The sequence below is a fragment of the Phacochoerus africanus genome, chromosome 16, assembly GCF_016906955.1.
Source record: "Phacochoerus africanus isolate WHEZ1 chromosome 16, ROS_Pafr_v1, whole genome shotgun sequence".
NCBI classification, from domain to species: domain Eukaryota; kingdom Metazoa; phylum Chordata; class Mammalia; order Artiodactyla; family Suidae; genus Phacochoerus; species Phacochoerus africanus.
In genome coordinates, this window is record NC_062559.1 from 10,126,268 (window position 1) to 10,142,523 (window position 16,256).

Here is a 16,256-nt window from a genome sequence, read left to right on the forward strand (position 1 = left end):
TCAACACAGCAGCTAGAGAGTCTGGGGGCCTCTGAGGCTCACAGGGATGGTGAAGGTGGGTCACAGACAGCACCCACACCACCCGTGTCTTTTAGAGCCGGCGTGAGACAAGGCGTGGTAGGCCCACGTTGGGCCTTGTTAAGGCAGTCACTAGTATCCAGGACCAGATGACATTGCCTAGAGTTTTCAGAGGAATGCCAAGGCAAAATTATGATCCCTGACCCCCAGTATGTGGCATGGTTAGTAGCCTGAGCAGATGGATGGTCAGCAATGCCCATTCGTGAGGAGGAGTCCAGAGGGTGAGGGAACACGTTGGGAGCAAGTGAATTAAAGAGAAGAAGTGGAGTTCCTTTCTTGGCTCAGCGGTTAACGAACCTGACTGGGATCCATGAGGATATGGGTTCGATCCCTGGCCTTGCTCAGTGGGTTAAGGATCTGGCATTGCCGTGAGCTGTGGTGTAGGTTACAGATGTGGCTCGGATCCCACATTCCTGTGGCTGCGGTGCAGGCTAGCAGCTGTAGCTCTGATTCAACCCCTAGCCTGGGAACCTCCATATGCCACAGGTGCAGCCCTAAAATAGCAAAAAAAAAAAACAAAAATGAAAAAAAAGAGAAGGGGCATCTTAACGAATGTTCCCTAGGTGTTTTCTCCTATACTGTCTTATACACCATTGCATGGGGTCTGCGTGGCCCCTCGTTCTAGTCCCATTTGGTAGATGAGGAAACCAAGGCCCTAGAAAGATAAGTGACTCGCCCAAGGTAACAGAGGTTCTGAGTAGCAGAATTGGAACTCAGGTCCTGTGACATGGGGGAAATGGCCATCCTAGTGACGGTGAAGATAACTGATTTCTCTCCAGCCATTAACTCAGCAAGTATAAATTCTGTCCTCCACCTCCTCTGACCACGGCCATGTCCACACACACACACGGTCACACCCAGTGCGGACAGGGTACCAGACCAGGGCAGTGCGGAGGCCAGAGACTGTTCCCTGAGCCCTGGCTGGGGCCAGGCCTGGGTCAGAGTAGTGCTGAGGCTCTAGCAGCAGGAAGTGTAGAAGTCAGCTCTCCTCAATCTCCAGGGAGATTTGAAAAAGTGAGGAGGCCAAGAGAGATCCAGCAGCCTCTTCTTTCCGGATGGTGGATGAGGGGGCTCTAGGTTCATGGCTGGAGCGTTGACTCAAAGACAGACAACAAACCAAACAGATATTTTTCTGGGTCCCCCAGGATTAAGTAGTAGAACCAACCTTATTTTTATTTCTTTTTTTTTTCTCTTGAAGTATAGTTGATGTACAATGTGTTCATTTCTGCTACAGAACTAAGTGATTCAGTTGTAATACACACACACACACACACACGTTCTTTTTTTTTTCCTATTCTTTCCCACAGGACGAGTTAATCACAGGATGTTGAGTATAGTTCCCTGAGCTCTGCAGTAGGACCTTACTGTTAATCCCCTCTGCTTCTGTGTATAATCGTTAGGTCTGTTCTCTATGGGAGTCCGTTTCTGTTTCATAGGTAGAGAACCAGCCTTATTTTAAGTACATATAAATGGGAGTTCCCGTCATGGCTCAGCAGAAAGGACTCTTGATTAGTATCCATGAGGACAAAGGTTTGATCCCTGGCCTCGCACAATGGATGAAGGATCTGGCCGTGCCGTGAGCTGTGGTGTGGGTCGCAGACACAGCTTGGATTTGGCATTGCTGTGGCTGTGGTGTAGACCGGCAGCTGGAGCTAGCTCCAATTCGACCCCTAACCTGGGAACCTCCATATACCACAGGTGTGGCCCTAAACAGACAAAAAAAAAAAAAAAACCCATAAATACATATAAATGATTTTGCTTGAGGAGCATTTGACTATCTACATATACTAAATAAGCTGTCTTTTTCTCCCTTGAAATTTCCTTGGAGAAAGTTTATGGGTGCATATCTTATTATTAAGACCCTTCTGCTAACCTTGCCTCATCCCGAAACTGTCTTTTAGAGGCCGTGAGTCTGTATCCTACTGCCCTCAGAAGTGTGTGACCCATGTGGGCCACTTCAGCTGATCAGCTAGCAATCGCTTTGTTCAGTTCCCATAATTAATTCACACATTCATTCTGTCGTCTGACCATCCCTGGTGGCGGGGCTATTCCCTTCGGCCATCAGGGCACTGCTGTAGTCTCTGCATCAGCGGCAAGTGTCAGCAGCTGCTCTGAGTGTCACAGCTCATGTGACCAAAATGTCAACTGCAGTAGATTGAGTCATCCATATCACTCTGAAAATGTTTATCTAAAAAGAAATGTGACCCCAAAAGTGTTCTTCTTTACTCTAAATTGAAAATCTAGAGACGTTACTATAGAAAAGGCACAGTCAAGAAGCTGATGGACTGTTGCTCAAAAGCCTTTGGCCTGAAAAACTAGCATCCACTTAAGAGGATCCACACACCCACTCAGGCCAACATCATGCTGTGCTGGGGGCGTCAGAGTCAAGCTTGAGGGAGGAAGCAAAGGAACCCAGCACACAGTGTCGTTTGGAGGACTTGTAACCTCGTGGTGTTAAGTTACAACACGTCCCACAGATGCACAGATTGCAGTCATGAGGCTCTTTCCAGGGCTTCGTTCCAAACACCCCAGTGGTGAAGGGACTACATTTTATGAAAAAGCTGCCTCTTGGAGAGGAGACCCTGCACCCTGCTGTCCCCAGCTGCCAGTCTTTAACCCTTCAGCATATTGCAGAGCCATCACTGGTGTGAAACGACTTCCTCGTGTCCTCCCTGCCTTCTGAGGGCAAAGGGAGGAGGGAAGGGGTGGTCGGATAGCGTAGGGCACAGCCATGCCCAGCGGGTGGACCCAGCACCGTTGGGAGAGGCTTGCAGGCTGCGTTGCATGAGAAGGTGGAGGGAGCGTGCACATCTGCTGGCACCGCCTGTGATGCCTGAGGACTGGGGCCACCCCTGGCTTCAGATTTCTCCGGAAACTAGTCATATCTCACAGTGATGATGATGATGGGATGTGTGTGTGTGTGTGTGTGTGTGTGTGTGTGTGTGTGTGTGTGGTAAGAGAGACCGTATATTTAGATAGAAACATGTGGCTAATATGACTTGAATGGAATTCATGCACCAAATTTAAAATGTAGATTTTTTTGGTTCTCACTGATGACTTTTTTTGCTTTTTAGGACCAAACCCGAGGCATATGGAAGTTCCCAGGCTAGGGGTCCAACCGGAGCTGTAGCTGCCAGCCTACGCCACAGCCGTAACAACGCCAGATCCGAGCCGCACCTGCAACCTACACGACAGCTCACAGCAACACCAGATCCTTAACCCACTGAGCAAGGCCAGGGATCGAACCTGTGTCCTCATGGATGCTAGTCAGATACGTTTCCACTGCGCCACGATGGGAGCTCCTGACTTTCTTTTATTTCATTGGAGTATAGCTGGTTTACAGTGTTGTGTTGGGCTCAGGTGTGCAGCAAAGTGATTCAGTCAGACACACATCCACTCCTCTTCAGAGTCTTTGCCCGTAGCGGTTCTTGCTGAGTGTTGAGTAGAGTGGCCATCTCTTACACATATATCACCAATGACTTGAGATCGAGAGCCACATAATACATCAGAAGGAGCCCCCTGGCCTGGTGGCATCAGCTTCCGGTCCCTCTCCTCACCTGAAAGTTTGGTTAGAAACAGTTGATCTTGTGTGAATTTCGAGTTGCATTGAAAGGGAGTGGGAAGCACACACCCCCGTTCAGGTGACCGGGCCCGCGCCTGCATCAGCTGGGATGGCTGTCCATGCAGACAACCCCGGGTCTCACACCTAGAGAAGACTGCGAGGGATGCTCCGCTGGCCAGCTTGTGTATTCAGGGCTCGTGGGTGGGAGGGGCTGGTAAACAAGACTGGAACACACTGACTGAGAGGGGGTGCAGGCTCTGGACAGCCCCACAGCAAAACAAACTCCACACCGAACTGCAAGATGGGCTGAGGGAGGTCCCAGCGTGTCCCAGCAGTAACTAACCCGACTAGGATCCATGAGGATGTGGGTTCCATCCCTGGCCTCGCTCAGGGGGTTCAGGGTCCGGCGTTGTTGTGAGCTGTGGTGTAGGTGGCAGACGCGGCTCAGATCCCAAGTTGCTGTGGCTGTGGTGTAGGCCAGAAACGATGGCTCCACTTCAGCCCCTGGCCTGGGAACCTCCATATGCTGCAGGCGCGGCCCTAAAAAGCAAAAAAGAAAAAAACAAATGGGCTGAGGGCATACGTGTGGCCAACAGCTCTATGAGAAATGCTCACATCATTCCTGACCAGGGACATGCAGATCCAAGCCCCAGTGAGATGTCACCTCACGCCGTCAGGAGGGCTCTTACCAAAAAGACAAAAGACAGCAGGTGTTGACGAAGTGGTTGTGGAAACACTGGCACTCTTGTGCCCTGTGGGTGGGAAATGTAGATTGGCACAGCCGCTGCAGACAGTAGTACGGAGGCGCCTCAGGAAAAACTAAAAATGGAACTGCCGCATGATCCAGCCGTCCAACTTCTGAGTATTTATCCAAAAGAATTGAAATCAGGACCTCAAAGAGGTAACTCCTGTGTTGATTGTAGCCTTATTCACAACTGCCAACATGTGGAAATCCCTTAACTGCCCTTCCAGTGAATGGCCAGATGAATGGATGAGAAGACGTGACGTGCACAGCCAGGGAAATGCTGAAGAAGGAAAACCTGCAACATGCAGAAGACCTTTGGCATGAGCTCTCCAAAGGAGCCAGATTCATAGAGTCAAAGAGTGGAATCTTGGTTGCCAGGGACTGTGGGGAGAAGTGCGGAGTCACGAATCAAGGGGTATATGCTTCAGTTAAGGGGGATGAGTTTTAAAGGCCAGCACCTCATCTCTAGTCACATCTCTAGTATAGTCACAACTCTAGTACTGTATTTAAAATCGTGTGAAGGCGTTCCCATCATGGTGCAGCGGAAATGAATCTGGCTAGGAACCATGAGGTTGCGGGTTCGATCCCAGGTGTTGCTCAGTGGGTTAAGGATCCGGCGTTGCTCTGAGCTGTGGTGTAGGTCGCAGATTTGGCTCGGATCCCGAGTTGCTGTGGCTGTGGTGTAGGCCGGCGGCTGGAGCTCCGATTCGCCCCCTAGCCTGGGAACTTCCATATGCCGCTGGTGCAGCCCTAGAAAGAAAAATAAATAAATGGATAAAATTTTGTTAAGAAGATAGGTCTCATGTTACATAGTCTTACCACAGTAACATACAGTTTGTTAAAATAAAGCTAAGACCATGCTTAGTAACATACACACCAAGTAGAAAGAGAAGAGGAAAAGTGCTACCAGCTCTTGGCTCAAACCTGACTCTGCCCCTAAGTACCGTGTGAGCTCATCTCCCCACATCTGAAAAAAATGAAAGCTGCAATATTCTCTACCAAGTGGCCTGGCTGTGAGGATTCGAGAGGCTAAAACATGTCAAGTACTTTGAACAGCAGTTGTAAGTTTAATAAATATTACCCTTATTTAGGGAGTTCCTGCTGTGGCGCAGTGGGTTAAGAATACGACTGCAATGGCTCAGGTGGCTGCAGAGGCACAGGTTTGCCCCCTGGCTCGACGCAGTGGGTTCATGGATCCGGTGTTGCTGCCGCTGTGGTTTAGGTCATAACTGTGGCTCAGAGTCCATGCCTGGTCTGGGAACTATCATATGTGGCGGGGATGGGGGGTATTACCTGTATTCAGTGTCACAGTAGTAGAAGAGCAGTGACATACAGCATGGTCTGTGGACTCAGGGCTGAAGTGAGTCGTGGAAAGTTTATTGGAAGACATGGGTTTTGACTCTGGTCGGGAAGGGTGGAGGTGACCGGGATCGGGGGTAGAAATCAGACACGTAGCCCAGGTAGAGGGCCCTGCAGGGACGGGTCACAGATTTGTGTCTGATCCTCGGGCTGTTGGGGCTGATGTCTTGTTCGCTCCTGATTTCCTTTCATCCTTTTATAATGATGAAAATCATCTATTGCCATGACAACACAACGTAGTCACGAACTCTGGCAGCTTTGTTCTTTATGCAGAAGTGATGTTCTGTCAAGGCCATTGAAGCAAATATCGCTCATTTACTCCCGTTTCTCTCACTTCCATTAACCAATTCATAATGGGATTGATAAGCTATCAATAATAATTAGGCTCTATCGTGGGATGAATCCCAGAGGAATTGGCACAGAGGAGCTGAAAGAATCTGTGGCAGTCATGTCAGATGTGTGCTCCTCTTTCAAGTGACTCATATAATAGCTTCCCATTTGTTCTCTAATCTGCGTAGTACATTCAGGTAGAACACAGAGATTTCTAACAATGGACGAGATTAAAAGCAGAGCCATCAAATTAATTTCACCTCTTCCAAACCTGTCACATGTAAACCCAAACAGCGTTAGACTGTGTTGTACTGATTTGCTGACTTCCAGCATTTCCAGAAAAAGGAGCTGAGAGCCAGAAAGAGCTTAGAGAGGTCTTCTCCCACACTCTGATAGACCTGGAGATAGCGGCCTGCGGAGTTCCTCGACCTCTGGTGAAAAGGCTCACTGCTCGTTGGGTTTCCATCAGGAGATGGGCCTAAATTCTCAGGGGTCATCGAGACCAAGCTGTGAGACTGGCCAGAAAGCCACCCTCCCGTGATAAGAAGCTCACTGATTGGTGAAGTGGCCCGTAGTGTGTTCCGATAATTCCAGTTGTCAGAAAATTCGTACTCATACTGAGCCGAAGCTTCTCCACAATTTCCAAATCTGAGTCAAGAGTTCCAAGTATGTCCAACTTAAATTTTAGTACAGCTTGGCCAAAGTTAGTGGTATGGGTGTGTGTGTGTGTGTGTGTGTGTGTGTGTGTGTTTCATTTGCTCATTTTCTAAACGTCTCAGGAAGTCAGCAGTGGTTGTCTGGGTCCAGGCCTGCATGTAGGGTACACTTACTTCTCTCCCAAGTTGGAGTAAAGAACATCCTATTTCAAATGTCTTTAATAATAAATCTTTAAGGGACAGTTACAGTGGCTCCTTTAATGCCTCTCTTCCTCATGGATTTCATAGCAGGTTGGAGCGGGAGGGACATTCAGAGACACCGCCAGATCCGGGCCGCTGCCCGGAGTCACAGCAGTGAGTGGATAGCAGTGCCAGGACTAGAGCACAGCTCCCATTTGCGAGCCAGCCTCTGTTCTTCATGTGGGGTCTCCACCCTGACAGCACGGCTGCCTTTGATCAGATGAGTCACTGTGTTCCTGTTATTTAATCAGGCAGAACTGGCCAAGACCGAAGCTGAGAGCAAAGTGCAGGCCCCGGGAGCTGCACGCTCAGAGCCTCCCAGCTCTCACCCTGGTCCCGGGAGCCTTTTGTAATGGGGGAGGGGGCATTCCCTTTAATAATATCTTATTACACCAAGGACTGCTCGCAGTCCAGCCCCACCCACCACAGGAAACAGCTGCAGGGACACCCGTCTGTGTTTTTAAGGCAGCTCTCCTTCCAGGGCTCTCCCTCCTCATTCCCCAACTTCCTGTGACTCCTGCAGCCCTCGGATTCCTTGTCCCTACCTTCCAGGCATGGGGACCTTTCCTTGGCACCCCACTGTCTGGTTTTGTGCCAGATGTCAGTGCCCCACCTCACCTCCCACTGATCTCATTTGCTTCCTCCCCTTGCCCCCAGCCGCAGCGTGTAGCAGCTTGATGTGGGATCTCAGTTCCCAGACCAGGAATTGAACCTGGGCTGCAGCGGTGAAAGCCCCAAATCCTATCCATCACATCACCAGGGAACTCCCTGTTTGCTTTTTTGTTTCTGAATAAGCATATGGACTTTTAAAACGTGAGATATAATTTGCCTGCCCTACAGTTCACCCATTTAAAGTGTGTGTGTGTGTGTGTGTGTGTGTGTGTGTGTGTGTAAAATAAAATTTGGGGAGTTCCCGTTGTGGCTCAGCAGTAACAAACCTGACTGGAATCCATGAGGACTCGGGTTCAATCCCTGGCCTTGCTCAGTGGGTTAAAGATTCGGTGTTGCTGTGAACTGTGGTGTAGGTTGCAGATGCGGCTTGGATCTGGTGTTGCTGTGGCTGTGGTGTAGCCCGGCAACTACAGCTCCAGTTCAACCCCTACAGGAATTCCCCATATGGAAACTTCCACATGCGCTAGAAAGACAAAAAATAAAATTTTTTTAAATAATAAAATTTGCCTCTTTACCATTTTTCAGTACAGATTCCATGACGTCGAATACATTCAGAGTATGTGTGGCCATCACCACTATTTCCCAGACTTCCCATCACCTCAGACAGAAACTCTGTACTCATTTGGCCATTGGGCAGTGACTCCCCAAACCCCTCTCCCCACAGCCCCTGGTAACCTCTTAACTGCCTTCTGTCTGTATGAATTTGCCTATTCCAGGTTCCTCATGTAAGCGGAATCACAGTGTCTGTCCTTCGGCGTCTGGCTTTTTTCACTTAGTTTTCAAGACTCATCCATAGTATAGGGTTGATCAGAACTTTATTCATTTTCATGGCTGAATAATATTCCATTGTGTGGGTACACCGTGTTTTGTTTATCCATTCATCTGTGGATGGACACAGGTTGTTTCCACCTCTTGGCTACTGTGAATAATGCTGCCATGAATGTTAACATGCGAGCCTCTGAGTTCCTGCTTTCAGTCCTTTTGTGTACATATCTTATGGACTTGCTGGCTCTTATGGTAACGATGTTTAGAGTGTAGGTCTTCCTTAATTACAATATAGCCATTTTATTCAGTTAGCTGTAAGTATATGCAGTCAGTTCACTCCTCCCCTTCTTTCAAGTTTTTAACAATTACCGTCTGCACAGCTCACTTGACAGTTCTTCGTGGAAGGCTTTGTGACATCCCTCTCCTTAACTGAGTATTTTAAAGCTTTTACTGTTTAACTTGTCATGTTTTTATACAGTCCCCCACTGAGATTTTAATCTCCGCCAAGGGTGGAGACGTGAATTATATTTCTCTGTATAGAAATTCCCTGTAGCACTTAGAGTAGATCTCCAAGATATCTATCTGATGCGCTTGCACTTCTTTCATATCAATCTTCCGGTTTATTCATAGACTAGAAACTTTTCCAGCAAGTCTGGACCTTTGTAGAATCCACTTTGCCTAGAGATGTGTTTTTGTTTTCGTTTTTGTTTTGTTTTGTTTTTTGCCTGTTAGGGCCGCACCCTCGGCATACGGAAGCTCCCAGGCTAGGGGTCGAATTAGAGCTGCAGCTGCTGGCCTACACCACAGCCACAGATCCCACACCATGGGATCTGAGCCGTGTCTGCAACCTACACCACAGCTCACGGCAGCAGTGGATCCTTAACCCACAGAGTGAGGCCAGGGATCGAACCCGTGTCCTCGTGGATACTAGTCAGATTTGTTTCCACTGCCCCACAACAGCAACTCCCTAGAGATGGTTTTTTGCAGTCCCTTTGTCACATGTTAAATGAGGTAACACAACTACAACTGCTAATAATAAGAGAAGCTAGCTTTTATCGAATACTTTGTGTTTTTTGTTTGTTTGGTCTTTTTGCCTTTTCTAGGGCCGCTCCCACAGCATGTGGAAGTTCCCAGGCTAGGAGTCTAATCGGAGCTGTAGCCGCCTGCCTGCGCCAGAGCCACAGCAACGCGGGATCCGAGCCGCGCCTGCGACCTACACCACAGCTCAAGGCAACACCGGCTCCTTAACCCACTGAGCAAGGCCAGGGATCGAACCCGCAACCTCATCGTTCCTAGTCAGATTCGTTAACCACTGTGCCACGACGGGAACTCCAATACTTTGTGTTCTTAACAGAGTCAAAGCACTTTCCATATATTTTCTCACTTAATTCTCAAAACAAGCCTGTAATGTAGGTACTGTTATTATCTACATCGGACTGATAAGGAGACTGAATCACTCGGAGGTTGACTAGCTACCCAGGGCCATAGCACCAGCCCATGCTGAAGTCAGACCTCTGTCTGCCAGGCCGTGACCTTACCCACAGACAGGGTCAGGGAGGACTGCCTGTGCAAACCCTGGAAGATTTACCCTGCCCACATGTCAGCAGTGCTGGGCTGCGGGGAGCAGGGCGGGGGACCTCCTGTGGGCTCGCTCCCAGCCCCTCAGTCTTTGGTGGGCTTGCAGCCCTGCTGTCCTCCCACCGCCTGGGCTCAAGTTGGCCGGCCTCTCTGCTGCCCTTAGGGTGGTGGGGATTGATCTTGGAATCTGGCCTGTGACTGGATATGTGACCTTGGGCAAGACACGTGGGGCTTGGGGGGGGGGGGGGGGGGGCGGTCTTCCATTAGATGCTCTGTAAACAGCGTCTTCTCTTAGCAAATGAATTGGAAACTGTAGGGCAATCGATGTTTCTTAAAAATAGGTGATCAATATTCAAAAATAGATGAAAATCCATTTTTAAAACCTTCACAGTAAGCAACAAATGCCATGTCCGTCATCCCACCAGCCTCTCACTAAGCCTGGAGGCAGACAGAGTTGGTTCCCCAAGTAACCACACAAATATAAACATCTCAGGAAAATAAAAAAAATACGCTGGCCAGGAGCCATCCAGAGCCGGTGGCTGCCTGTCGGTGTGCTCAGGTGCCGTGGCAGGCTGAAGGCCGGGGTTCAGAGTATCGCCCTCCAGGGCATCTTCTGCCCACCCTAGCTGCACTGCCTCCCCACCCGACCCTCGGCCAGGCACTGGGGAAGCACCTCCCCCGAGAAAGGGACTCAGGTCTTGGGCGGCCTGCACTGCAGTCATCCCATCTCCCGCCCTCCCGACAAAGGGTCGACCAGGCTGAGTCCAGCTCCGACCGCTCTTGCTCTGCGGGCCTCAGCTGTGGCAAGTGGGGTCAGCCGCCTGCTCAGGGCCTCACTTTCTTCCGTCCCTCGCAGTGCGTCCTAGCTCCTCTTGGATGTCCTTGTCCTCCGTTGCCTGGATGTCCCATCCCCAAACCTCATGAGTTTATGCTGTTCCTTTCCCAGCGGTGTTTTTCTCCCGCACCAGGGCCTCAGGTTGCCTGGGTTTGGCTGGCTTCTCTTTGCTTTTATCTTCTTTTTTTTTTTAAGGACACACCCGTGGCATATGGAGGTTCCCAGGCTAAGAGTCGCATTGGAGCTGTAGCCGGCAGCCTATGCCAGAGCCACAGCAGTGCTGAATCCAAGCCGCATCTGTGACCACAGCTCACAGCAACGCCAGATCCTTAACCCACTGAACTAGGCCAGGGATCGAACCCATGTCGTCATGGATGCTAGTCGGATTCATTTCCGCTGTGCTACAATGGGAACTGCTCTGTTTACATCCTTATTGGTGGCTCTGAGGGCGCTGCCACACAGCTGTGGGCTACAGGTGCCTCCCCTGCAGTGCTGCCGAGCCCTGCTGCACAGGGAGGGCCCAGAAGCTTCTCTTGCCCCAGCTCCAGCCCCTCCTCGTGTCCTCACACATACCCCACCACCACCGGGGAGCCAGGTGCCGCTCATGGGCCCCGCTGGAGAGCTGGAGTCCCCCTTCTGCCCACTCGCCACCCCACCCCGCCACCCTGGAACACAGAGGGGCTCTCCCCAGCCGGATCCGAAATGCCGGTTTGGTGTCTCACTTCCCAGCCTCTCATGGCCCTGGTTTCTCTCTTTCTGTTCCCAGCACTGTCTCCAAGCAGAGAAAAAACGTCATCAGCTGTGTCACGGTCCACGACTCTCCCTACTCCGACTCCTCCAGCAACACCAGCCCCTACTCCGTGCAGCACCGCACCGGGCACAACGCTACCACCTTTGATACCAAGGGGAGCCTGGAGACGCACTGCACTGGGAACCCCCGGACCATCATTGTGCCCCCTCTGAAGACCCAGGCCAGCGAAGTGTTGGTGGAGTGTGAGAGCCTGGGGCCAGGTAATTTGGGGCGTCTCTCCGGGGGCTGGTTTTCTCATTTCCTGCTGCTTCCCACCTTGTTATGTGAGCGCTCATGAGCCCCCAGGAGTCCCCAGGGGGTTGTGGGTCCTCACCAAAGATCCTGTTCAAGAAGACAAGGGAGTTCCCGCTGTGGCTCAGCGGTAATGAACCCATCTAGTATCCATGAGGATGTGAGTTCAGTCCCTGGTCTTGCTCTGCTCAGTGGGTTACGGATCTGACTTTGCCATGAGCTGGGGTGTAGGCAGACGCAGCCCAGATCCTGTGTAGGCCAGTGGCTACAGCGCCGATTCAACCCCTAGACTGGGAACTTCCATGTGCTGAGGGTATGGCCCTAAAAAGATCAGAAAAAAAAAAGAAGCAGCAGCCAAGGTAGGATTCTGCTCGACATGACACTGTATAAGCAGCATTTTCGTTTTTTCATACCTCACTGCCTTTACGAAGGCTCTCTGACTAGCTTGATAACCATAAAATCCACGCTGCCCAGCTCCTTTGCTGCTGGTCTGGAAGGACATGAGGTGTGGGGAGTTCCTGACTGACCAGTAGCATCATTCCCTTCCAGGGAGCCTTGTGGGGGTGGGGGCTTCCTGGATGGAAAGACCCTTCTCGAATCTTGGTGAGTTTAGCATCTCTTCGGAGCTCCCCGTTGGGAGAGAGGTGGTAGTGAGCGTGTTTCTCTCTCTCCCTTTGTAACCACTTGATTAAAAGGATCCCTTCAGGAGTTCCCCCTGTGGCACAGTGGGATCCATGGCATCTCTGCAGCGCCAGGTTGCAGGTTCGTTCCCCGGCCCAGCGGGTTAAAGGATCAGATCTGATCCTTGGCTGGGGAACTTACGTGCCACGGGGCAGCCAAAAAAGATAAGCAAAAAAACCCCAAAAAGATTCCTTTCCACCCCATGAAGGCTGTCCTGAACAAACCAGGCCGTAGAATAAAGGCTGAGGACTTAACCGTCCAAATAAATTTAGCGGCTCACCCCAGATTTCGCAGTAGGAATTTATCACCCCCTGCTCGTGCTCGCCGTGGAAGAAGCTGGGGAATAAACTGGAGGAAATCTGCTCTCTCTGCTTTTCGGCCACAAACCAGCCCTGCCCAGGCCCAGCACCTCCACAGTAGCTCTGCTCAGAAGCACAGGGCTGCAGACCACGAGGAGATTTTGTCAGAGGAAGAAGCCGTTGTCCCTGAGGAGAGACCGCCTGTCTGTGTCCCTGAGGTGGCTTCCAGAGGCCCTGGGACCTTCTGGGGTGGTGGCCCGTGTGAGGCCCACAGGGCCCAGGCGATTCAGGTGCTGCCCTGCGGGCCACCTGGGGGTTGGGGGCCGAGGGTCAAGCTCACAGCAGTGTCTCCAGGGCCTTTGCAGCTCGGGGCCATGGGCCAGCCTGCCCAGTGGGGGCCGGGGGCGTCGCCCTGAATCGCTCTTTCTCAGGCACGTGTTTGAGCAGAAATCCTGATGAGAAGCAAAGAACCTGTAAGGCAAACAGAGTAGCTCGCCCAGGAGGCAGGACCGCTTAGAGCAGCGGTCCTTGCTTTTCTGCTCCCATGTCCCTCACATCATTGTCTAAAACTAGATCCATCCCGCTTCTTTAAATATTTGCACAGGATGTGATTCTTTTCCTGTGGTATGTTGTATCATTACTTAAAACACTTGAAATGTGTTTATCAAAGCCTTGGAGGAGGTCCCATTGTAGCTCAGTGGATTCCGAACGGACTAGTATCCATGAGGACATGGGTTCGATCCCTGGCCTCGCTCAGCCGGTTAAGGATCTGGTGTTGCCGTGAGCTGTGGTGTAAGTTGCAGGCATGGCTCGGATCCTGAGTTGCTGTGGCTGTGGTGTAGGCCGGCAGCTGTAGCTGTGATTCAGCACCTAGCCTGGGAGCTTCCATATGCCGTGGGTATGGCCCTAAAAAGACAAAAAAAAAAAAAAAGGCACTGAGAGGCAGGCGAGCCGTAGCACTTGACTCCACCAGTCCTGTGCCCATGCGTGCCGTCCCCTGCCTTTGCGCCTTCGAGACTTGAGTTCCACTCTGTGGGGAGTTGGTGTTCACACATCACCTGGCACTGAAATGAACTAAGATGGTGTCCTTGTCGTATTTGTTTTATTGCGGTGGTTTTTCCTCCAGACTCGGGGGGCCCCTTTTTGGACACTCAGTCATCTGTATCCTGCTGCATCTGGGCCTGCACCTCTGTGTCCGGGCACATGCCCGCAGCTGCACCTGGATGAGACACAGGAGCTGCGAGCACTCTGCTTCCCTCCCTGACTCCCCTTACAATTTTCAGATTTTCAGCGTCACAGGGTAGTCATTCTTCATTCTTCATTCTTCTTCTTTTTTTTTTTTTTTTTTTACTTTTTAGGCCCGCAGCATAAGGAGGTTCCCAGGCTAGGGGTCCAGTCGGATCTGTACCTGCCAGCCTACACCACAGCCACGGCAACGTGGAATCTGAGCCTCATCTGTGACCTACACCAAAGCTCACGGCAACACCAGATCCCTAATCCACCGAGCGAGGCCAGGGATCGAACCTGCGTCTTCATGCATACTAGTCAGATTCGTAACCTGCTGAGCCACAACAGGAAGTCAGCACCAGGTAGTCATTCTCAAGTCCAGCGAAATTTGCTCCCAACCAGTGGAAGGAGCCGCAGCCCCAGGCCAGCCCTGGGTCTCGGAGAGACGCCGGAGTGGTGGCCGGCAGCCTTGGGAATGCCTTCTAGGGAGACCACGGCTGTCCCCCGAAGGGTAGGGGGTTCTGGGCAGCTGAGGACCTGTGACTGACCTGTGACCCTTTGCCCTTCCTAACACAGTCAACACCAGTCACCACTCGTCCTCCTACAAGTCCAAGTCCTCCAGCAACGTGACCTCCACCAGCGGTCACTCTTCAGGGAGCTCGTCGGGAGCCGTCGCCTACCGGCAGCAGCGGCCGGGGCCACACTTCCAGCAGCAGCAGCCTCTCAACCTCAGCCAGGTAAGGCCGCTGTGGCCGGCCCAGCACGGGTGTGCCCCCCACCCTCAGCTGCGGAGCGGACCCCTGCCCGCCTCCCACGGCCACGGCCCCTCCAGTGGTGGCAGGAGGTGCCCCGAGCGCCCCCTCATGTTCTGCTGGGGTCTTCTTGGGGGAGGTGGCACCCCGACTCACTGAGTGCCAGCCCAAAGCAAACTGACTTGTCCGCTGTTCGGAAGCCCTGAGCGACAGGGTGCCAGAGCTTAAAGTAGACAGGCCCGCAGTTTGCTGCGTGAACCCGACAAAGGATAAAGTACCGCCCCGACCCAGTCGGGTCAGAACACCAGGGATGGGCCTCAGTCTTGAGCAGGCAGGCCCCACCGAGTCCTTGTGAGGGCTCCTCCTGCTCGGAACCCCAAACCCAGAAAAAGACAGAGACTGGCGGGGCGTCGTGGGGTGTCAACAAGGGCGCTGCTGGGCCCGTGTGCAGAGGGTCCCTCGGGGCTGCACTGCAAGGTGGACAGGAGGCCAGATTCCTCAGAGCTCGGGGCTGAGATGTGGGGCAGTTTGGGTGGAGCAGCCCCTGGGCTGTAACCTGAGGCCTTGTCCGTCCGTGTCAGCGTGACTTAGGCTCTGCGGCAGGGACGGAGGGAGAGTTGCCTCGTTTGTGGGTCTGACTTGAAACAGCCAGGTTTCTGAGAGCCTGCGACTTAGGGAGCAGAGCTTCACGGGGAGAGAGAAGCAGCAGGCTCTCCAAGAGGGGCTCCTTTTGACACTTCACAGCGGCCAGGTGGCCTTGGGTGACCGTGGGGTATCTCCCGTTCCCGTAGCTGCTGGCTCTGTCTGTTCCCGGCCTGGGAACAGGTGGGCATGGCCTGCCTTCTCAGCCCAGGCCGGTTGGTGCCCTCCCAGCCCAGGAGGGAGGCGTCTTCTGTTACTCTCCCCCCTCCTCCTTCCCTCCCTCCTCCCCCTCCCTCCTCCCCTTCTCGCCCTCCCCCTCCTCCCCCTTCCCAGCCTGTCCCCCCCTCCTCCCCTCCCCCCTCCTCCCCTTCACTCCTCCCCTCCTTCCTCCTCCCTCCCTTCCCTTTCTCCACTTTTCCCTCCCTTCTCCTCCCTCTCCCTCCTCTTCTCTCCTCATTTCTCCCTCCTTCTTACTCCCTCTTCTCCCCTTCCTCTCTTCCTCCCATCCCTCCTCCCCCTTCGCTTCCTCCCTTCTCCTTCTTCCCCACCCCCCACGTCTCCACCTCCCCTCCTCTCCCTCCTCCCCAGTCCCTCCTCCTCCTTTTCTTTCCTCCCCCTCCTGCCCCTCCCCCACCTCCCTCCTCTCCCTCCTCCCCTCTCCACGTCTCCCTCCTCCCTTCCCCCCCCCCGCCTCGTCCTCCTCCCTCTTCCCCACTCCCTCCTTCTCCCCTTTCTCCTCCCTCTCCTGTCCCTCCTCCTTCCTCCTCTTCTTCCCTCCCCTCCCCACTTCCTC

At 52.5% G+C, this 16,256-nt stretch overlaps 1 protein-coding gene across 4 annotated transcripts in view; it reads left to right on the forward strand.

Annotated features, from left to right (window-relative positions):
- Positions 1 to 16,256, forward strand: part of HIPK2 (homeodomain interacting protein kinase 2) — a 204,958-nt gene that overhangs the window by 176,958 nt on the left and 11,744 nt on the right. For all 4 annotated transcript variants that reach the window (XM_047762979.1, XM_047762981.1, XM_047762978.1 and 1 more), the window contains exons 13-14: positions 11,587 to 11,831; positions 14,646 to 14,806. In XM_047762979.1, the coding sequence (XP_047618935.1) occupies positions 11,587 to 11,831; positions 14,646 to 14,806 (406 nt within the window). The remainder of the gene's footprint in view (positions 1 to 11,586; positions 11,832 to 14,645; positions 14,807 to 16,256) is intronic.